Raw genomic sequence first — 25,264 nt, forward strand, 5'->3', positions numbered from 1 at the left:
GTGGTGAGTGAGTGGTGAGTGGTGAGTGAGTGTGAGTGGTGAGTGAGTGGTGAGTGGTGAGTGAGTGGTGAGTGGTGAGTGTGTGAGTGAGTGAGTGGTGAGTGGTGGTGAGTGGAGTGAGTGGTGAGTGAGTGGTGAGTGAGTGGTGAGTGGTGGTGAGTGGTGAGTGGTGAGTGAGTGTGAGTGTGAGTGAGTGGTGAGTGAGTGGTGAGTGAGTGGTGAGTGTGTGGAGTGAGTGGTGAGTGAGTGGTGAGTGGTGAGTGAGTGGTGAGTGAGTGGTGAGTGGTGAGTGTGTGAGTGGTGAGTGTGTGAGTGGTGAGTGTGTGAGTGGTGAGTGAGTGGTGAGTGAGTGGTGAGTGGGTGGGTGAGTGGTGAGTGAGTGGTGAGTGAGTGGTGAGTGGGTGGGTGAGTGGTGAGTGAGTGGTGAGTGGGTGGGGTGAGTGGTGAGTGAGTGGTGAGTGGTGAGTGGGTGGGTGAGTGGTGAGTGAGTGAGTGAGTGGTGAGTGGGTGGGTGAGTGGTGAGTGAGTGAGTGAGTGGTGAGTGGGTGGGTGAGTGGTGAGTGGGTGGGTGAGTGGTGAGTGGGTGGGTGAGTGGTGAGTGAGTGAGTGAGTGGGTGGGTGAGTGGTGAGTGAGTGGTGAGTGGTGAGTGAGTGGTGAGTGGTGAGTGAGTGGTGAGTGTGTGAGTGGGTGACTGATTGACTGAGTGACTGAGTGAGTGAGTGAGTGAGTGACTGAGTGACTGAGTGAGTGAGTGGGTGACTGAGTGACTGAGTGACTGAGTGAGTGGGGGTGACTGATTGACTGAGTGACTGAGTGAGTGAGTGAGTGACTGAGTGACTGAGTGAGTGAGTGGGTGACTGAGTGACTGAGTGACTGAGTGAGTGGGTGACTGATTGACTGAGTGACTGAGTGAGTGAGTGAGTGACTGAGTGACTGAGTGAGTGAGAGGGTGACTGAGTGACTGAGTGACTGAGTGAGTGGGTGACTGATTGACTGAGTGACTGAGTGAGTGAGTGAGTGACTGAGTGACTGAGTGAGTGAGTGGGTGACTGAGTGACTGAGTGAGTGGGTGACTGATTGACTGAGTGACTGAGTGAGTGAGTGAGTGACTGAGTGACTGAGTGAGTGAGTGAGTGGGTGACTGAGTGACTGAGTGAGTGGGTGACTGATTGACTGAGTGACTGAGTGAGTGAGTGAGTGACTGAGTGACTGAGTGAGTGAGTGGGTGACTGAGTGACTGAGTGACTGAGTGAGTGGGTGACTGATTGACTGAGTGACTGAGTGACTGAGTGAGTGAGTGAGTGACTGAGTGACTGAGTGAGTGAGTGGGTGACTGAGTGAGTGAGTGAGTGGTGAGCGTGTCACCTTCTCGTCCATGTGCCACACTCTCCACAGGTCGCTGATGCTGAGTGACTGAGTGGGTGACTGAGTGACTGAGTGAGTGAGTGAGTGACTGAGTGACTGAGTGAGTGGGTGACTGAGTGACTGAGTGAGTGAGTGAGTGAGTGACTGAGTGAGTGAGTGAGTGACTGAGTGAGTGAGTCGCTGATGCTGAGTGACTGAGTGGGTGACTGAGTGACTGAGTGAGTGAGTGAGTGACTGAGTGAGTGAGTGAGTGACTGAGTGACTGAGTGAGTGAGTGTATGAGTGAGTGAGTGAGTGAGTGACTGAGTGAGTGAGTGAGTGACTGAGTGACTGAGTGAGTGAGTGGGTGAGTGAGTGAGTGAGTGGTGAGTGAGTCGGTGAGTGAGTGGTGAGTGGGTGAGGGTGAGTGGTGAGTGAGTGGTGAGTGAGTGGTGAGTGGGTGGGTGAGTGGTGAGTGGTGAGTGAGTGGTGAGTGAGTGGTGAGTGAGTGGTGAGTGAGTGGTGAGTGGTGAGTGAGTGGTGAGTGAGTGGTGAGTGGTGAGTGAGTGGTGAGTGAGTGGTGAGTGGTGAGTGAGTGGTGAGTGAGTGGTGAGTGAGTGGTGAGTGGTGAGTGAGTGGTGAGTGAGTGGTGAGTGGTGAGTGAGTGGTGAGTGGTGAGTGAGTGGTGAGTGAGTGGTGAGTGAGTGGTGAGTGAGTGGTGAGTGGTGAGTGAGTGGTGAGTGAGTGGTGAGTGAGTGGTGAGTGAGTGAGTGGTGAGTGAGTGGTGAGTGAGTGGTGAGTGAGTGGTGGAGTGAGTGAGTGAGTGGTGAGTGGTGTGAGTGGTGAGTGAGTGGTGAGTGAGTGGTGAGTGAGTGGTGAGTGGTGAGTGAGTGGTGAGTGAGTGAGTGGTGAGTGAGTGGTGAGTGGTGAGTGAGTGGTGAGTGGTGAGTGAGTGGTGAGTGAGTGGTGAGTGAGTGGTGAGTGAGTGGTGAGTGAGTGGTGAGTGGTGAGTGAGTGGTGAGTGAGTGGTGAGTGAGTGGTGAGTGAGTGGTGAGTGAGTGTGAGTGAGTGGTGAGTGAGTGGTGAGTGAGTGGTGAGTGGTGAGTGAGTGGTGAGTGAGTGGTGAGTGAGTGGTGAGTGAGTGGTGAGTGAGTGGTGAGTGAGTGGTGAGTGAGTGGTGAGTGGTGAGTGAGTGGTGAGTGAGTGGTGAGTGAGTGGTGAGTGAGTGAGTGGTGAGTGAGTGGTGAGTGAGTGGTGAGTGAGTGGTGAGTGGTGAGTGAGTGGTGAGTGAGTGGTGAGTGAGTGGTGAGTGAGTGGTGAGTGGTGAGTGAGTGGTGAGTGGTGAGTGAGTGGTGAGTGAGTGGTGAGTGAGTGGTGAGTGGTGAGTGAGTGGTGAGTGAGTGGTGAGTGAGTGGTGAGTGGTGAGTGAGTGGTGAGTGAGTGGTGAGTGAGTGGTGAGTGGTGAGTGAGTGGTGAGTGAGTGGTGAGTGGTGAGTGAGTGGTGAGTGAGTGGTGAGTGGTGAGTGAGTGGTGAGTGAGTGGTGAGTGAGTGGTGAGTGAGTGGTGAGTGGTGAGTGAGTGGTGAGTGAGTGGTGAGTGGTGAGTGAGTGGTGAGTGGAGTGGGTTGAGTGGTGAGTGAGTGGTGAGTGAGTGGTGAGTGAGTGGTGAGTGAGTGGGTGAGTGGTGAGTGGTGAGTGAGTGGTGAGTGAGTGGTGAGTGAGTGGTGAGTGAGTGGTGAGTGGTGAGTGTGTGGTGAGTGAGTGGTGAGTGAGTGGTGAGTGGTGAGTGAGTGGTGAGTGAGTGGTGAGTGAGTGGTGAGTGGTGAGTGAGTGGTGAGTGAGTGGTGAGTGAGTGGTGAGTGAGTGGTGAGTGTGTGAGTGTGAGTGAGTGGTGAGTGTGTGAGTGGTGAGTGAGTGGTGAGTGAGTGGTGAGTGGGTGGGTGAGTGGTGAGTGAGTGGTGAGTGAGTGGTGAGTGGGTGGGTGAGTGGTGAGTGAGTGGTGAGTGGGTGGGTGAGTGGTGAGTGAGTGGTGAGTGGTGAGTGAGTGAGTGAGTGGTGAGTGGTGGTGAGTGGTGAGAGTGAGTGGTGAGTGGTGAGGTGAGTGGTGGTGAGTGGTGAGTGGTGAGTGGAGTGGTGAGTGGTGAGTGAGTGGTGAGTGGGTGGGTGAGTGGTGAGTGGTGAGTGGTGAGTGAGTGGTGAGTGGTGAGTGAGTGGAGAGTGAGTGAGTGAGTGGTGAGAGTGAGTGGTGAGTGAGTGAGTGGTGAGTGGTGAGTGGTGAGTGGTGAGTGAGTGGTGAGTGTGTGAGTGAGTGGTGAGTGAGTGGTGAGTGGTGAGTGGGTGGGTGAGTGGTGAGTGAGTGGTGAGTGGTGAGTGAGTGGTGAGTGAGTGGTGAGTGGTGAGTGGGTGGGTGAGTGGTGAGTGAGTGAGTGAGTGGGTGGGTGAGTGGTGAGTGAGTGGTGAGTGGTGAGTGGGTGGGTGAGTGGTGAGTGAGTGAGTGGTGAGTGAGTGGTGAGTGGAGAGTGAGTGGTGAGTGTGTGAGTGAGGTGAGTGAGTGGTGAGTGGTGAGTGAGTGAGTGGTGAGTGAGTGGTGAGTGGTGAGTGAGTGGTGAGTGGTGAGTGAGTGGTGAGTGGTGAGTGAGTGGTGAGTGAGTGAGTGAGTGAGTGGTGAGTGGTGAGTGAGTGAGTGGTGAGTGAGTGGTGAGTGGTGAGTGAGTGGTGAGTGAGTGAGTGAGTGGTGTGTGAGTGAGTGGTGAGTGGTGAGTGAGTGGTGAGTGGGTGGTGAGTGGTGAGTGAGTGAGTGGTGAGTGAGTGGTGAGTGTGAGTGAGTGAGAGTGAGTGAGTGAGTGAGTGGTGAGTGGTGAGTGGTGGTGAGTGGTGAGAGTGTGTGAGTGGGTGAGTGGTGAGTGAGTGGTGAGTGGTGAGTGGGTGGGTGAGTGGTGAGTGAGTGGTGAGTGAGTGGTGAGTGGTGAGTGAGTGAGTGGTGAGTGAGTGGTGAGTGGTGAGTGAGTGGTGAGTGTGTGAGTGGTGAGTGGTGAGTGAGTGGTGAGTGGTGAGTGAGTGGTGAGTGTGTGAGTGGGTGAGTGGTGAGTGAGTGGTGAGTGGTGAGTGAGTGGTGAGTGGGTGGGTGGTGAGTGGTGAGTGAGTGGTGAGTGGTGAGTGAGTGGTGAGTGGGTGGGTGAGTGGTGAGTGAGTGGTGAGTGAGTGAGTGGTGAGTGGGTGAGTGAGTGGTGAGTGAGTGGTGAGTGGTGAGTGAGTGGTGAGTGGTGAGTGAGTGGTGAGTGTGTGAGTGGGTGAGTGGTGAGTGAGTGGTGAGTGGTGAGTGAGTGGTGAGTGTGTGAGTGGGTGAGTGGTGAGTGAGTGGTGAGTGGTGAGTGAGTGGTGAGTGTGTGAGTGGGTGAGTGGTGAGTGAGTGGTGAGTGGTGAGTGAGTGGTGAGTGTGTGAGTGGGTGAGTGGTGAGTGAGTGGTGAGTGTGTGGGTGGGTGAGTGGTGAGCGTGAGTGGTGAGCGTGAGTGGTGAGTGAGTGAGTGTATGAATGACTGAGTGTGTGAGTGAGTGAGTGTGTGGTGAGTGGGTGACTGAGTGACTGAGTGAGTGAGTGAGTGACTGAGTGAGTGAGTGACTGAGTGACTGATTGAGTGGTGAGGTGAGTGACTGAGTGACTGAGTGAGTGGTGAGCGTGTGGTGAGTGAGTGAGTGGTGAGCGTGAGTGGTGAGTGAGTGAGTGTGAGTGAGTGAGCGAGTGAGTGGTGAGTGCGTGAGTGAGTGGTGTATGAGTGAGTGAGTGAGTGACTGAGTGAGTGAGTGAGTGGTGAGCGTGTCACCTTCTCGTCCATGTGCCACACTCTCCACAGGTCGCTGATGCTGAGTGACTGAGTGAGTGAGTGAGTGACTGAGTGAGTGAGTGGGTGAGTGAGTGAGTGAGTGAGTGACTGAGTGAGTGAGTGACTGAGTGAGTGAGTGGTGTATGTGTGAGCGAGTGAGTGAGTGAGTGTGTGAGTGAGTGTATGTGTGAGCGAGTGAGTGTGTGAGTGAGTGAGTGAATGGTGACTGAGTGAGTGAGTGGGTGAGTGAGTGAGTGAGTGTATGTGTGAGCGAGTGTGTGAGTGACTGAGTGAGTGAGTGACTGAGTGAGTGAGTGTGTGAGTGAGTGAGTGAATGGTGACTGAGTGAGTGAGTGGGTGAGTGAGTGAGTGAGTGTATGTGTGAGCGAGTGTGTGAGTGACTGAGTGAGTGAGTGACTGAGTGAGTGAGTGTGTGAGTGAGTGAGTGTATGTGTGAGTGAGTGAGTGAATGGTGACTGAGTGAGTGAGTGGGTGAGTGAGTGAGTGTATGTGTGAGCGAGTGTGTGAGTGACTGAGTGAGTGAGTGACTGAGTGAGTGAGTGACTGAGTGAGTGAGTGAGTGGTGAGTGAGTGACTGAGTGAGTGAGTGAGTGGTGAGTGTATGAGTGTGTGAGTGACTGAGTGAGTGAGTGACTGAGTGAGTGAGTGACTGAGTGAGTGAGTGACTGAGTGAGTGAGTGACTGAGTGAGTGAGTGAGTGGTGAGTGTATGAGTGAGTGAGTGAGTGACTGAGTGAGTGAGTGAGCGAGTGAGTGGTGAGTGCGTGAGTGAGTGTATGAGTGAGTGAGTGTGTGAGTGAGTGTGTGAGTGAGTGTGTGAGTGAGTGAGTGAGTGTGAGTGAGTGTGTGAGTGAGTGTGTGAGTGAGTGTGTGAGTGAGTGAGTGTGTGAGTGAGTGTGTGAGTGAGTGTGTGAGTGTGTGAGTGAGTGAGTGAGTGTGTGAGTGAGTGAGTGTGTGAGTGAGTGTGTGAGTGAGTGTGTGAGTGAGTGAGTGAGTGTGTGAGTGAGTGACTGAGTGAGTGAGTGAGTGAGCGAGTGAGTGAGTGTGTGAGTGAGTGTGTGAGTGAGTGAGTGAGTGTGTGAGTGAGTGTGTGAGTGAGTGAGTGAGTGTGTGAGTGAGTGAGTGAGTGAGTGTGTGAGTGAGTGTGTGAGTGAGTGTGTGAGTGAGTGAGTGAGTGTATGAGTGAGTGTGTGAGTGAGTGAGTGAGTGTGAGTGAGTGTGTGAGTGAGTGAGTGTGTGAGTGAGTGAGTGGGTGAGTGAGTGATGAGTGAGTGAGCGAGTGAGTGAGTGTGTGAGCGAGTGTGTGAGTGAGTGAGTGAGTGTGTGAGTGAGTGAGTGTATCTGTGAGCGAGTGAGTGCGTGAGTGAGTGAGTGTGTGAGTGAGTGTGTGAGTGAGTGTGTGAGTGAGTGAGTGTATGTGTGAGCGAGTGAGTGTGTGAGTGAGTGAGTGAATGGTGACTGAGTGAGTGGGTGAGTGAGTGAGTGTATGTGTGAGTGCGTGAGTGAGTGACTGAGTGAGTGAGTGAGTGAGCGAGTGAGTGAGTGAGTGAGTGACTGAGTGAGTGAGTGAGTGAGTGACTGACTGAGTGAGTGACTGACTGACTGAGTGACTGAGTGAGTGAGCGAGTGAGCGAGTGAGTGAGTGGGTGAGTGAGTGAGTGGGTGACTGAGTGAGTGAGTGGGTGAGTGAGTGAGTGAGTGGTGTATGAGTGAGTGTATGAGTGAGTGACTGAGTGAGTGAGTGAATGAGTGAGTGAGTGACTGAGTGAGTGAGTGAGTGAGTGACTGAGCGAGTGAGTGAGCGTGTCACCTTCTCGTCCATGTGCCACACTCTCCACAGGTCGCTGATGCTGAGTGACTGAGTGGGTGAGCGAGTGAGTGAGTGAGTGAGTGGGTGAGTGAGTGAGTGAGTGAGTGGGTGAGTGAGTGAGTGACTGAGTGACTGAGTGAGTGGTGAGCGTGTGGTGAGTGAGTGAGTGGTGAGTGAGTGAGTGGGTGAGTGAGTGAGTGAGTGGTGAGTGAGTGAGTGAGTGGTGAGTGGGTGAGTGGGTGAGTGGTGAGCGTGAGTGGTGAGCGAGTGAGTGTATGAATGACTGAGTGTGTGAGTGAGTGAGTGTGTGGTGAGGTGAGTGACTGAGTGACTGAGTGAGTGGTGAGCGTGTGGTGAGTGAGTGAGTGGTGAGCGTGAGTGTGTGAGTGAGTGAGTGTGTGAGTGAGTGAGTGTATGTGTGAGCGAGTGAGTGAGTGTGTGAGTGAGTGAGTGAGTGAATGGTGACTGAGCGAGTGAGTGAGTGAGTGGTGAGTGGGTGACTGAGTGACTGAGTGACTGAGTGGGTGACTGAGTGACTGAGTGACTGAGTGAGTGAGTGAGCGTGTGTGTGAGTGACTGAGTGAGTGACTGAGTGAGTGAGTGAGTGGTGAGCGTGTCACCTTCTCGTCCATGTGCCACACTCTCCACAGGTCGCTGATGCTGAGTGAGTGAGCGAGCGAGTGAGTGAGTGAGTGAGTGGGTGAGTGAGTGAGTGAGTGGGTGAGTGAGTGAGTGAGTGAGTGTGTGAGTGAGCGAGTGACTGAGTGACTGACTGAGTGAGTGAGTGAGTGGTGAGCGTGTCACCTTCTCGTCCATGTGCCACACTCTCCACAGGTCGCTGATGCTGAGTGAGTGAGTGAGTGACTGAGTGAGTGAGTGGTGAGCGTGTCACCTTCTCGTCCATGTGCCAGACTCTCCACAGGTCGCTGATGCTGAGTGACTGAGTGGGTGAGTGAGTGAGTGAGCGTGTCACCTTCTCGTCCATGTGCCACACTCTCCACAGGTCGCTGATGCTGAGTGACTGAGTGAGTGACTGAGTGAGTGCGTGAGTGAGTGAGTGTGTGAGTGAGTGTGTGAGTGAGTGTGTGAGTGAGTGAGTGTATGTGTGAGCGAGTGAGTGTGTGAGTGAGTGAGTGAATGGTGACTGAGTGAGTGGGTGAGTGAGTGAGTGTATGTGTGAGTGCGTGAGTGAGTGACTGAGTGAGTGAGTGAGTGAGCGAGTGAGTGAGTGAGTGAGTGACTGAGTGAGTGAGTGAGTGAGTGACTGACTGAGTGAGTGACTGACTGACTGAGTGACTGAGTGAGTGAGCGAGTGAGTGAGTGGGTGAGTGAGTGAGTGGGTGACTGAGTGAGTGAGTGGGTGAGTGAGTGAGTGAGTGGTGTATGAGTGAGTGTATGAGTGAGTGACTGAGTGAGTGAGCGAGTGAGCGAGTGAGTGAGTGGGTGAGTGAGTGAGTGGGTGACTGAGTGAGTGAGTGGGTGAGTGAGTGAGTGAGTGGTGTATGAGTGAGTGTATGAGTGAGTGACTGAGTGAGTGAGTGAATGAGTGAGTGAGTGACTGAGTGAGTGAGTGAGTGAGTGACTGAGCGAGTGAGTGAGCGTGTCACCTTCTCGTCCATGTGCCACACTCTCCACAGGTCGCTGATGCTGAGTGACTGAGTGGGTGAGCGAGTGAGTGAGTGAGTGAGTGGGTGAGTGAGTGAGTGAGTGGGTGAGTGAGTGAGTGACTGAGTGACTGAGTGAGTGGTGAGCGTGTGGTGAGTGAGTGAGTGGTGAGTGAGTGAGTGGGTGAGTGAGTGAGTGAGTGGTGAGTGAGTGAGTGAGTGGTGAGTGGGTGAGTGGGTGAGTGGTGAGCGTGAGTGGTGAGCGAGTGAGTGTATGAATGACTGAGTGTGTGAGTGAGTGAGTGTGTGGTGAGGTGAGTGACTGAGTGACTGAGTGAGTGGTGAGCGTGTGGTGAGTGAGTGAGTGGTGAGCGTGAGTGTGTGAGTGAGTGAGTGTGTGAGTGAGTGAGTGTATGTGTGAGCGAGTGAGTGAGTGTGTGAGTGAGTGAGTGAGTGAATGGTGACTGAGCGAGTGAGTGAGTGAGTGGTGAGTGGGTGACTGAGTGACTGAGTGACTGAGTGGGTGACTGAGTGACTGAGTGACTGAGTGAGTGAGTGAGCGTGTGTGTGAGTGACTGAGTGAGTGACTGAGTGAGTGAGTGAGTGGTGAGCGTGTCACCTTCTCGTCCATGTGCCACACTCTCCACAGGTCGCTGATGCTGAGTGAGTGAGTGAGCGAGTGAGTGAGTGAGTGAGTGAGTGGGTGAGTGAGTGAGTGAGTGGGTGAGTGAGTGAGTGAGTGAGTGTGTGAGTGAGCGAGTGACTGAGTGACTGACTGAGTGAGTGAGTGAGTGGTGAGCGTGTCACCTTCTCGTCCATGTGCCACACTCTCCACAGGTCGCTGATGCTGAGTGAGTGAGTGAGTGACTGAGTGAGTGAGTGGTGAGCGTGTCACCTTCTCGTCCATGTGCCAGACTCTCCACAGGTCGCTGATGCTGAGTGACTGAGTGGGTGAGTGAGTGAGTGAGCGTGTCACCTTCTCGTCCATGTGCCACACTCTCCACAGGTCGCTGATGCTGAGTGACTGAGTGAGTGACTGAGTGAGTGAGTGGTGAGCGTGTCACCTTCTCGTCCATGTGCCAGACTCTCCACAGGTCGCTGATGCTGAGTGACTGAGTGGGTGAGTGAGTGAGTGACTGAGCGTGTCACCTTCTCGTCCATGTGCCACACTCTCCACAGGTCGCTGATGCTGAGCTCGGGTTCCACGTACTCCTTGCGGTAGAACGCGATGAAGGGGACCTACAGTGGAGACACACACAGACAAAGGTCCCCCGTGTAGCCTCAGCAGACTGGAGGGGCAAGTGCTGTTAGCGAGCACCTCACACACACAGACACACACACACAGACACACACACAGACACACACACAGACACACACAGACAAAGGTCCCCCGTGTAGCCTCAGCAGACTGGAGGGGCAAGTGCTGTTAGCGAGCATCTCACACACAGACACACACACACACAGACACACACAGACACACACAGACACACAAAGACATATCACACACACACACACAGACACACACACACAGACACACACACAGACAAAGATCCCCCGTATAGCCTTAACAGACTGTAGGGGCAAGTGCTGTTAGCGAGTAGTAGCACCTATGAAGGCTACCGGCACTGTGGCACACGAGGGGGTGGCTGCCAGCACCACGCCCGGCCGCCTTTGTATCCCCAGTGGCGATGTTCACAACACACCGCACCAGGTACTCATTTGAGGCTGAGTCGACCTAGGGGAGGCCCAGGACCGGTTCAGATAATCGTCACTGGTGTTGGCTGTGAGCGGGAATCGAACCCGAGTCGCCGGCTTCGTAGCGCAGTGAGACAAACACTACAACACCCCCCCCCCCACTCTCCCCACCACCCACCCACCACCCACTCCACCACCACCACCCACTCCACCACCCACACCACCCCCCACTCTCCACCACCACCCACCCACTCCACCACCCACACCACCACCCACTCCACTACCCACACCACCCCCCACTCTCCACCACCACCCACCCACTCCACCACCCACTCCACCCCCCCACTCTCCACCACCACCCACCCACTCCACCACCCACTCCACCACCACCACCCACTCCACCACCACCACCCACTCCACCACCACCACCCACTCCACCACCACCACCCACTCCACCACCCACACCACCCCCCACTCTCCACCACCACCCACCCACTCCACCACCCACACCACCACCCACTCCACTACCCACACCACCCCCCACTCTCCACCACCACCCACCCACTCCACCACCCACTCCACCCCCCCACTCTCCACCACCACCCACCCACTCCACCACCCACTCCACCACCACCACCCACTCCACCACCACCACCCACTCCACCACCACCACCCACTCCACCACCACCACCCACTCCACCACCCACACCACCCCCCACTCTCCACCACCACCCACCCACTCCACGACCCACTCCACCCCCCCACTCTCCACCACCACCCACCCACTCCACCACCCACTCCACCACCACCACCCACTCCACCACCACCACCCACTCCACCACCACCACCCACTCCACCACCACCACCCACTCCACCACCACCCACTCCACCACCACCCACTCCACCACCCACTCCACCACCCATACCACCCCCCCACTCTCCACCACCACCCACCCACTCCACCCACACCACCCACTCCACCACCACCACCACCACCACCCCCCCCACCCTCCCTCCCATTCTCCTCCCCCCCAACTCTCCACCCCTAAGCTCTCTCACCCCCTCACTCCACCCCCCCCACTCCCCCCACTCTCTCCGCCCCCCCCCCACTCCCCACCACCCACACTCCCCACCCCCCACTCCACCCCCCCACTCTCCACCCCCCCACTCTCCACCCCCCCACTCCCCCCACTCTCTCCGCCCCCCCCACTCCCCACCACCCACACTCCCCACCCCCCACTCCACCCCCCACCCCCCCACCCCCCCCCACCTCGAGGTGCTGGTTGCGGATGAAGTTGAGGGCGTCACGGATCTTGCCGATAGTGCCGGGGCCCTTGCGGCCGTAGCCGGTGCCACCCACCCCAGCAGGTCGCTCCACCACGTCCACCTCCTGTAGACACACACAGTGACACACACACACAGTGACACACACAGTGACACACACAGAGACACACACACACAGTGACACACACAGTGACACACACACAGTGACACACACACACACAGTGCCACCCACCCCAGCAGGTCGCTCCACCACGTCCACCTCCTACACAGTGACACACACAGTGTTACAGTGACACACACACAGTGTTACACACACACACAGTGTTACACACACACACAGTTACACACACACACAGTGACACACACACAGTGTTACACACACACAGTGACACACACACACACAGTGCCACCCACCCCAGCAGGTCGCTCAACCACGTCCACCTCCTACACACACAGTGACACACACACAGTGAGACACACACAGAGACACACACACACAGTGAGACACACACACAGTGACACACACACAGAGACACACACACACACAGTGACACACACACACAGTGACACACACACACAGTGACACATACACACACAGTGACACACACAGTGACACACACACAGTGACACACACACACAGTGAGACACACACACAGTGAGACACACACACAGTGACACACACACAGAGACACACACACACAGTGACACACACACACAGTGACACACACACACAGTGAGACACACACACAGTGACACACACACAGTGACACACACACAGAGACACACACACACAGTGACACACACACACAGTGACACACACACACACAGTGACACACACAGTGACACACACACACAGTGACACACACACACACAGTGACACACACACACAGTGACACACACACACAGTGACACACACACACAGTGACACACACACACACAGTGACACACACAGTGACACAAACACACAGTGACACACACACACACAGTGACACACACACACAGAGACACGCAGTGAGACACACACACAGTGAGACACACACACAGTGAGACACACACACAGAGACACGCAGTGAGACACACACACAGTGAGACACACACAGTGACACACACACAGAGAGACACGCAGTGAGACACACGCAGTGACACACACACACAGTGACACACACACACAGTGACACACACACACACAGTGACACACACACACACAGTGACACACACACACAGAGACACGCAGTGAGACACACACACAGTGAGACACACACACAGAGACACGCAGTGAGACACACACACAGTGAGACACACACAGTGACACACACACAGAGAGACACGCAGTGAGACACACGCAGTGAGACACACACACAGTGACACACACACACAGAGACACGCAGTGAGACACACACACAGTGACACACACACACAGTGAGACACACACAGTGACACACACACACAGAGACACGCAGTGAGACACACACACACAGTGAGACACACGCAGTGACACACACACAGAGACACGCAGTGAGACACACACAGTGAGACACACACACAGTGAGACACACACACACAGTGAGACACACACACAGTGAAACACACACACACAGTGAGACACACACACAGTGAGACACACACACAGAGACACGCAGTGAGACACACACACACACAGTGAGACACACACACACAGTGAGACACACACACAGTGAGACACACACACACAGTGACACACACACACAGTGACACACACACACAGTGAGACACACACACAGTGAGACACACACACACACAGTGAGACACACACACACAGTGACACACACACACAGTGACACACACACAGTGAGACACACACACACACAGTGAGACACACACACAGTGAGACACACACACACACAGTGACACACACACACAGTGACACACACACACAGTGACACACACACACAGTGAGACACACACACACAGAGACACGCAGTGAGACACACACACACACAGTGAGACACACACACACAGTGACACACACACACAGTGAGACACACACACACACAGTGACACACACACACAGTGAGACACACACACAGTGAGACACACACACAGTGAGACACACACACAGTGAGACACACACACACAGTGACACACACACACACACACAGTGACACACACACACAGTGAGACACACACACAGTGAGACACACACACACAGTGAGACACACACAGTGACACACACACACAGTGAGACACACACACAGTGAGACACACACACACAGTGAGACACACACACAGTGAGACACACACACACAGTGAGACACACACACACAGTGACACACACACACACAGTGAGACACACACACACACAGTGACACACACACACACAGTGACACACACACACACAGTGAGACACACACACACACAGTGACACACACACACAGTGAGACACACACACAGTGACACACACACACACAGTGAGACACACACACACAGTGACACACACACACAGTGAGACACACACACAGTGACACACACACACAGTGAGACACACACACACACAGTGAGACACACACACACAGTGACACACACACACAGTGACACACACACACAGTGAGACACACACAGTGACACACACACACAGTGAGACACACACACACACAGTGACACACACACACAGTGACACACACACACAGTGAGACACACACACACACAGTGACACACACACACAGTGAGACACACACACACAGTGAGACACACACACACAGTGAGACACACACACACACAGTGAGACACACACACACACAGTGAGACACACACACACACAGTGAGACACACACACACACAGTGAGACACACACACACAGTGAGACACACACACAGTGAGACACACACACACAGTGACACACACACAGTGAGACACACACACACAGTGAGACACACACAGTGAGACACACACACACACAGTGAGACACACAGTGACACACACACACAGTGAGACACACACACACACAGTGAGACACACACACAGTGAGACACACACACACAGTGAGACACACACACACAGTGAGACACACACACACACAGTGAGACACACACACACACAGTGAGACACACACACACAGTGAGACACACACACACACACACAGTGAGACACACACACACACAGTGAGACACACACACACACACAGTGAGACACACACACACAGTGAGACACACACACACAGTGAGACACACACACACAGTGACACACACACACAGTGAGACACACACACACACAGTGAGACACACACACACAGTGAGACACACACACACACAGTGAGACACACACACACAGTGACACACACACACAGTGAGACACACACACACACAGTGAGACACACACACACACAGTGAGACACACACACACAGTGAGACACACACACACACAGTGAGACACACACACACACAGTGAGACACACACACACAGTGAGACACACACACACAGTGAGACACACACACACACAGTGAGACACACACACACACAGTGAGACACACACACACACACAGTGAGACACACACACACACAGTGAGACACACACACACACAGTGAGACACACACACACACAGTGAGACACACACACACAGTGAGACACACACACACACAGTGAGACACACACACACACAGTGAGACACACACACACACAGTGAGACACACACACACACAGTGAGACACACACACACACAGTGAGACACACACACACACAGTGAGACACACACACACACAGTGAGACACACACACACACAGTGAGACACACACACACACACAGTGAGACACACACACACACAGTGAGACACACACACACACAGTGAGACACACACACACACACAGTGAGACACACACACACAGTGAGACACACACACACACAGTGAGACACACACACACACAGTGAGACACACACACACACAGTGAGACACACACACACAGTGAGACACACACACACAGTGAGACACACACACACAGTGAGACACACACACACACAGTGAGACACACACACACAGTGAGACACACACACACACAGTGAGACACACACACACACAGTGAGACACACACACACACAGTGAGACACACACACACACAGTGAGACACACACACACACAGTGAGACACACACACACACAGTGAGACACACACACACACAGTGAGACACACACACACACAGTGAGACACACACACACACAGTGAGACACACACACACACACAGTGAGACACACACACACACAGTGAGACACACACACACACAGTGAGACACACACACACACACAGTGAGACACACACACACAGTGAGACACACACACACACAGTGAGACACACACACACACAGTGAGACACACACACACACAGTGAGACACACACACACAGTGAGACACACACACACAGTGAGACACACACACACAGTGAGACACACACACAACAACACAACAACCGCCATTCGCCACTAAGTGGCGGTGACGTCACCACGACGCTTGTGCCAGGCCATGTGCACCTTGAGACACACACACACACAGTGAGACACACACACACACACAGTGAGACACACACACACACACAGTGAGACACACACACACACAGCGAGACACACACACACACAGTGAGACACACACACACAGTGAGACACACACACACACAGTGAGACACACACACACACACAGTGAGACACACACACACACAGTGAGACACACACACACACAGTGAGACACACACACACACAGTGAGACACACACACACACACAGTGAGACACACACACACACAGTGAGACACACACACAGTGAGACACACACACACACAGTGAGACACACACACACAGTGAGACACACACACACAGTGAGACACACACACAGTGAGACACACACAGTGAGACACACACACAGTGAGACACACACACACACACAGTGAGACACACACACACAGTGAGACACACACACACACAGTGAGACACACACACACAGTGAGACACACACACACACAGTGAGACACACACACACAGTGAGACACACACACACAGTGAGACACACACACACAGTGAGACACACACACACAGTGAGACACACACAGTGAGACACACACACACACAGTGAGACACACACACACAGTGAGACACACACACACAGTGAGACACACACACACAGTGAGACACACACACACAGTGAGACACACACACACAGTGACACACACACACACAGTGAGACACACACACACAGTGAGACACACACAGTGAGACACACACAGTGAGACACACACAGTGAGACACACACACACACACAGTGAGACACACACACAGTGAGACACACACACACACACAGTGAGACACACACACACAGTGAGACACACACACACACAGTGAGACACACACACACACACAGTGAGACACACACACAGTGAGACACACACACAGTGAGACACACACACACACAGTGAGACACACACACAGTGAGACACACACACACACAGTGAGACACACACACAGTGAGACACACACACACACACAGTGAGACACACACACACAGTGAGACACACACACACACACAGTGAGACACACACACACAGTGAGACACACACACAGTGAGACACACACACAGTGAGACACACACACAGTGAGACACACACACACACAGTGAGACACACACAGTGAGACACACACACAGTGAGACACACACACACACAGTGAGACACACACACACACAGTGAGACACACACAGTGAGACACACACACAGTGAGACACACACACAGTGAGACACACACACACACACAGTGAGACACACACACACAGTGAGACACACACACACAGTGAGACACACACACACACAGTGACACACACACACAGTGAGACACACACACACACACAGTGAGACACACACACACAGTGAGACACACACACACAGTGAGACACACACACACACAGTGACACACACACACAGTGAGACACACACACACACACAGTGAGACACACACACACACACAGTGAGACACACACAGTGAGACACACACACAGTGAGACACACACAGTGAGACACACACACACACAGTGAGACACACACAGTGAGACACACACAGTGAGACACACACACACACACAGTGAGACACACACACACAGTGAGACACACACAGTGAGACACACACAGTGAGACACACACACACAGTGAGACACACACAGTGAGACACACACAGTGAGACACACACACACACACAGTGAGACACACACACACAGTGAGACACACACACAGTGAGACACACACACACAGTGAGACACACACACACAGTGAGACACACACACACACACAGTGAGACACACACACACAGTGACACACACACACAGTGAGACACACACACACAGTGAGACACACACACACAGTGAGACACACACACACAGTGAGACACACACACACACAGTGAGACACACACACACAGTGAGACACACACACACAGTGAGACACACACACACACAGTGAGACACACACACACAGTGACACACACACACAGTGAGACACACACACACAGTGAGACACACACACACAGTGAGACACACACAGTGAGACACACACACACAGTGAGACACACACACACACAGTGAGACACACACACACAGTGAGACACACACAGTGAGACACACACACACACAGTGAGACACACACACACAGTGAGACACACACACACAGTGAGACACACACACACAGTGAGACACACACACACAGTGAGACACACACAGTGAGACACACACACACAGTGAGACACACACACACACAGTGACACACACACACACACACAGTGAGACACACACACAGTGAGACACACCACACACAGTGAGACACACACACACAGTGAGACACACACACACAGTGAGACACACACACACACAGTGACACACACACACAGTGAGACACACACACACACACAGTGAGACACACACACACAGTGAGACACACACACACAGTGAGACACACACACACACAGTGACACACACACACAGTGAGACACACACACACACACAGTGAGACACACACACACACACAGTGAGACACACACAGTGAGACACACACACAGTGAGACACACACAGTGAGACACACACACACACAGTGAGACACACACAGTGAGACACACACAGTGAGACACACACACACACACAGTGAGACACACACACACAGTGAGACACACACAGTGAGACACACACAGTGAGACACACACACACAGTGAGACACACACAGTGAGACACACACAGTGAGACACACACAGTGAGACACACACACACACACAGTGAGACACACACACACAGTGAGACACACACACAGTGAGACACACACACACAGTGAGACACACACACACAGTGAGACACACACACAGTGAGACACACACAGTGACACACACACACAGTGAGACACACACACACACAGTGAGACACACACACAGTGAGACACACACAGTGAGACACACACACAGTGAGACACACACACACACACAGTGACACACACACACAGTGAGACACACACACAGTGAGACACACACACACAGTGAGACACACACACACAGTGAGACACACACACACACACAGTGAGACACACACAGTGAGACACACACACAGTGAGACACACACACACAGTGAGACACACACAGTGACACACACACACACAGTGAGACACACACACAGTGAGACACACACACAGTGAGACACACACACACACAGTGAGACACACACACACACAGTGAGACACACACACACAGTGAGACACACACACAGTGAGACACACACAGTGAGACACACACACAGTGACACACACACAGTGAGACACACACACACACAGTGAGACACACACACAGTGAGACACACACACAGTGAGACACACACACACACAGTGAGACACACACAGTGAGACACACACACAGTGAGACACACACACACACAGTGAGCGAGTCCCACCTGCATGCTGAGGGTGGGTGAGGTGAATGTGTGTTTGTAGATCCACGACGCCTCCTCGTCCAGTTCCACGTCATCCGCTGTCGTCACGGGGACCGCCCGCAGCTGTAGGGGGGGGGGGTGAGAGGACTCACGCTCACCACTCACCCACACGCTCACTCACTCACCACTCACTCACCACTCACTCACCAACTGACTCACCCACTCACTCACCCCCCAACCCACCCACTCACCCACCCACCCACTCACTCACCACTCACTCACCACTCACTCACCACTCACTCACCACCCACCCACCCACTCACCCACCCACCCACTCACCCACCCACCCACCCACTCACCCACCCACCCACCCACCCACTCACCCACCCACCCACCCACTCACCCACCAACTCACCCACCCACCCACCAACTCACCCACCCACTCACCCACTCACCCACTCACCCACCAACTCACCCACCCACCCACTCACCCACCCACCCACTCACCCACCCACCCACTCACCCACCCACCCACCCACTCACCCACCCAGCCACCCACTCACCCACCCACTCACTCACCCACTCACCCACCCACTCACCCACCCACCCACTCACCCACCCACTCACCCACCCACCCACCCACTCACCCACCCACTCACCCACCCACTCACTCACTCACCCACTCATCCACTCACCCACCCACCCACCCACTCACTCACCCACTCACTCACCCACCCGCTCACCCACCCACCCACTCACTCACCCACCCACTCACCCACTCACCCACTCACCCACCCACCCACTTACTCACTCACCCCACTCACCCACCCACCCACTCAGTCACCCACTCACTCACCCACCTACCCACCCACCCACTCACCCACCCACTCACTCACCCACCTACCCACCCACCCACTCACCCACTAACTCACCCACTCACCCACCCACTCACCCACTCACTCGCACGCTCACCACTCACTAACCCACCCACTCACTCACTCACCCACCCACCCACCCACTCACCCCACCCACCCACCCACTCACCCACCCACCCACCCACTCACCCACCCACCCACCCACTCACCCACCCACCCACCCACTCACCCACCCACCCACTCACCCACCCACCCCACACTCACCCACCCACCCACCCACCCCACACTCACCCACCCACCCACCCACCCCACACTCACCCACCCACCCACCCCACACTCACCCAAACACCCACCAACCCACCCCCCCACTCACCCACCCACTCACCCACCCACCCACCCACCCACCCCACTCACTCACCCACCCACTCACACACCCACCCACCCACTCACCCACCCACTCACCCACCCACCCACCCACTCACCCACCCACCCACTCACTCACCCACCCACTCACCCACTCACTCGCTCACCCACCCGCTCGCTCACCACTCACTCACCCACCCACCCACCACTCACTCACCCACCCACTCACCCACTCACTCGCTCACCCACCCGCTCGCTCACCCACTCACTCACCCACCCACCCACCCACTCACCCACCCACTCACCCACCCACTCACCCACCCACTCACCCACCCACTCACTCACCCACTCACCCACTCACCCACCCACTCACTCACCCACTCACCCACCCACTCACTCACCCACTCACCCACCCACTCACTCACCCACCCACTCACTCACCCACCCGCTCGCTGAGCCACCCGCTCGCTCACTCACCCACTCAGTCACCCACTCACCCACCCACCCACTCACTCACCCACTCACCCACCCACCCACCCACCCACCCACCCACCCACTCACCCACTAACTCACCCACTCACCCACCCAACCACTCACCCACTCACCCACCCACCCACCCACTCGCACGCTCACCACTCACTAACCCACCCACTCACTCACTCACCCACCCACCCACTCACCCACCCACTCACCCACTCACCCACCCACCCCACACTCACCCACCCACCCCACACTCACCCACCCACCCCACACTCACCCACCCACCCCACCCCACACTCACCCAAACACCCACCAACCCACCCCCCCACTCACCCAAACACCCACCAACCCACCCCCCCACTCACCCACCCACCCACCCACTCACCCACCCACTCACCCACCCCCCCCACTCACTCACCCACCCACTCGCCCACTCACTCACCCACTCACTCGCCCACTCACCTAGTCACTCACTCACCAACTCACTCACCAACTCACTCACCCACTCACCCACTCACCCACCCACCCACTCACCCACCCACCCTCGCTCGCTCAGCCACCCGCTCGCTCACTCACCCACTCACTCACCCCCTCACTCACCCACTCACCCACTCACCCACCCACCCACCCACTCACCAACCCACCCACTCACACCACCCACCCACTCACCACCACCCACCCACTCACCCACCCCACTCCCCCCCATCCACCCACCCACTCACCCACTCACTCACCCACTCACTCACCCACTCACCCACCCGCTCGCCTCACCCACCCGCTCGCTCAGCCACCCGCTCGCTCACTCACCCACTCACTCACCACCTCACTCACTCACCACCCACCCACTCACCCACCCACCCACCCACCCACCCCCCACTCACCTGGAACCTCTCGGGCAGGTCACGTGCCCGGATCTCGCTGTCCTGGTCCGTGAGGTGACTCCGCTGTAGTTCGCTCGGCTCGTAGATCTCGTAGATGCTCTTCTGAGTGGAACGTTTCTTTTTCTTCGTCTTCTTCGTCTTCTTCGTCTTCAACTTGATCTTTCTCGCCTTCTTTTTCGACGTCATCTTGGGCGGCTTGGCCAGACGCTGTCCGTCAATTCCCCCCGACGATCCGTCAACGACGCTGGCCCCATCCTCCCCCTCCTCACGTTCGGTGTCATCATCATCATCATCGTCCTCCTCCTCCTCCACCTCCTCCTCCTCCTCATCGTCCTCATCCTCCTCCTCCTCGCCGTAGCCATCGTCGTCATCTTCGTCGTACTTCTCAAAGTCGCCGAAGTCAAAGTCCACGCCGAAGATCTCCTGCGCTTCTTGCAGTGCCCTGGGTGGTGGGAGGTGGTGAGTTGGTGAGTGAGTGGGTGGGTGGGTGGGTGAGTGGGTGGGTGAGTGGGTGGGTGGGGTGGGTGAGTGGGTGGGTGAGTGGGTGGGTGGGGTGGGTGAGTGGGTGGGTGGGTGAGTGGGTGGGTGGGTGAGTGGGTGGGTGGGTGAGAGGGTGGGTGGGTGGGTGAGTGGGTGGGTGAGTAGGTGGGTGGGTGAGTGGGTTGGTGAGTAGGTGGGTGAGTGGGTGGGTGGGTGAGTGGATGGGTGGGTGGGTGAGTGGGTGAGTGGGTGGGTGGGTGGGTGGGTGAGTGGGTGGGTGAGTGGGTGGGTGGGTGGGTGAGTGGGTGGGTGGGTGAGTGGGTGGGTGGGTGGGTGAGTGGGTGGGTGAGTAGGTGGGTGGGTGAGTGGGTTGGTGAGTAGGTGGGTGAGTGGGTGGGTGGGTGAGTGGATGGGTGGGTGGGTGAGTGGGTGAGTGGGTGGATGAGTGGATGGGTGGGGGGGTGAGTGGATGGGTGAGTGGGTGGGTGAGTTGGTGAGTGAGTGGGTGGGTGGGTGAGTGGGTGGGTGAGTGGGTGAGTGGGTGAGTGGGGTGAGTGGGTGGGTGAGTGGGTGGGTGGGTGAGTGGGTGGGGTGGGTGGGTGAGAGGGTGGGTGGGTGGGTGAGTGGGTGGGTGAGTAGGTGGGTGGGTGAGTGGGTTGGTGAGTAGGTGGGTGAGTGGGTGGGTGGGTGAGTGGATGGGTGGGTGGGTGAGTGGGTGAGTGGGTGGATGAGTGGATGGGTGGGGGGGTGAGTGGATGGGTGAGTGGGTGGGTGAGTGAGTGGGTGAATGGGTGGGTGAGTGGGTGGGTGAGTGGGTGGGTGGGTGAGTGGGTGGGTGAGGTGGGTGGGTGGTGGGTTGGTGGTGGTGGGTGAGTGGGTGGGTGGGTGAGTGGTGGGTGGGTGGAGTGGTGGGGGTGGGTGAGTGGGTGGATGAGTGGATGGGTGGGGGGGTGAGTGGGTGGGTGAGTGGGTGGGTGAGTGAGTGGGTGAATGAGTGGGTGAATGAGTGGGTGAATGGGTGGGTGAGTGGGTGGGTGGGTGAGTGGGTGGGAGTGGGTGGGTGGGTGGGTGAGTGGGTGGGGTGGGTGGGGGGGTGAGTGGGTGGGGTGAGTGGGTGAGTGGGGGGGTGAGTGGGTGGGTGGGTGAGTGGGTGGGTGGGTGAGTGGGTGAGTGGGTGAGTGGGTGGGGGGGTGGGTGAGTGGGTGGGTGGGTGGGGGGGTGAGTGGGTGAGTGGGTGGGTGAGTGGATGGGTGGGGGGGTGAGTGGGTGGGTGGGTGGGGGGGTGAGTGGGTGGGTGGGTGAGTGGGTGGGTGGGTGAGTGGGTGGGTGAGTGGGTGGGTGAGTGGGTGGGTGAGTGGGTGGGTGAGTGGGTGGGTGAGTTGGTGAGTGGGTGGGTGAGTGGGTGGGTGAGTGGGTGGGTGAGTGGTGGGTGAGTGGGTGAGTGGGTGGGTGGGTGAGTGGGTGGGTGGGTGAGTGGGTGGGTGTGGGTGAGTGGGTGAGGGTGGGTGAGTGGGTGGGTGAGTGGTGAGTGGGTGGGTGAGTGGGTGGGTGAGTGGGTGGGTGGGTGAGTGGGTGGGTGGGTGAGTGGGTGGGTGAGTGGTGAGGGGTGAGTGGGTGAGTGGGTGGGTGGGTGGGTGGGTGAGTGGGTGAGTGGGTGGGTGAGTGGGTGAGTGAGTGGGTGGGTGGGTGAGTGGGTGGGTGGTGGGTGTGTGGGTGAGTGGGTGAGTGGGTGGGTGAGTGGGTGTGGGTGCGGTGGGTGAGTGGAGTGGGTGTGTGGGTGGGTGGGTGAGTGGGTGAGTGAGTGAGTGGGTGGGTGAGTGGGTGGTGAGTGGGTGAGTGAGTGGGTGGGTGAGTGGTGGTGAGTGGGTGGGTGGTGGGTGTGTGGGTGGGTGAGGTGGGTGGGTGAGTGGGTGAGTGGGGTGGGTGAGTGGGTGGTGAGTGGGTGAGTGGGTGGGTGAGTGGGTGGGTGAGTGGGTGGGGTGAGTGGGTGGGTGGGTGGTGGTGGGTGGGTGGGTGAGTTGGTGGTGAGTGGGTGGGTGAGTGGTGGGTGAGTGGTGGGAGGGGTGGTGAGTGGTGGTGAGTGGGTGAGTGAGTGGGTGGGTGGGTGGGGTGGGTGGGTGGTGAGTGGGTGAGGGGTGGTGGGTGGGGTGAGTGGGGTGGGTGGGTGGGTGAGGTGGGTGGGTGAGTGGGTGGGGTGGGTGGGTGAGGGGTGGGTGGGTGGGTGAGTGGGTGGGTGGGTGAGTGGTTGGGTGAGTGGGTGGGTGGGTGAGTGGGTGGGTGAGTGGGTGGGGTGAGTGGGTGAGTGGGTGGGTGAGTGGGTGGGTGAGTGGGTGGGTGGGTGGGTGGTGGGTGGGTGGGTGGGTGGGTGAGTGGGTGGTGGGGTGAGTGGGTGGGTGGTGGGTGGGTGAGTGGGTGGGGTGGAGTGGGTGGGGGTGTGGGTGGAGTGGGTGGGTGAGTGGGTGGGTGGAGTGGGTGGGTGGGTGGTGGGTGTGTGGGGTGAGTGGGTGGGTGGTGGGTGAGTGGGTGGGTGAGTGGGTGGGTGGAGTGGGTGGTGGTGGGGTGAGTGGGTGGTGTGGGTGGGTGTGTGGGTGGGTGGGTGAGGTGGGTGAGTGGGTGGCGTGGATGAGAGGGGTGGGTGGATGAGTGGGGTGGGTGAGTGGGTGGGGGTGGTGGGGGGTGAGTGGGGGTGTGGAGTGAGGTGGGT

The 25,264-nt window shown here is 56.3% G+C and overlaps 1 protein-coding gene across 1 annotated transcript; it reads right to left on the bottom strand.

The window, feature by feature from the left end:
• Positions 1-9,737: 9,737 nt before the first annotated feature.
• Positions 9,738-22,523, bottom strand: LOC144739844 (transcription elongation factor SPT6-like; the record flags this gene model as incomplete). Its single annotated transcript, XM_078622736.1, has 4 exons — positions 22,081-22,523; positions 19,503-19,604; positions 11,566-11,685; positions 9,738-9,839 (listed from the first exon to the last, which is right to left on the bottom strand). Coding segments are annotated over exons 1-4 (510 nt in total), but the record flags the coding sequence as incomplete, so codon positions are not given.
• Positions 22,524-25,264: the final 2,741 nt, after the last annotated feature.

The sequence above is a fragment of the Lampetra planeri genome, unplaced genomic scaffold, assembly GCF_965212315.1.
Source record: "Lampetra planeri unplaced genomic scaffold, kcLamPlan1.2.h2 scaffold_1750, whole genome shotgun sequence".
Lineage (NCBI taxonomy): Eukaryota > Metazoa > Chordata > Hyperoartia > Petromyzontiformes > Petromyzontidae > Lampetra > Lampetra planeri.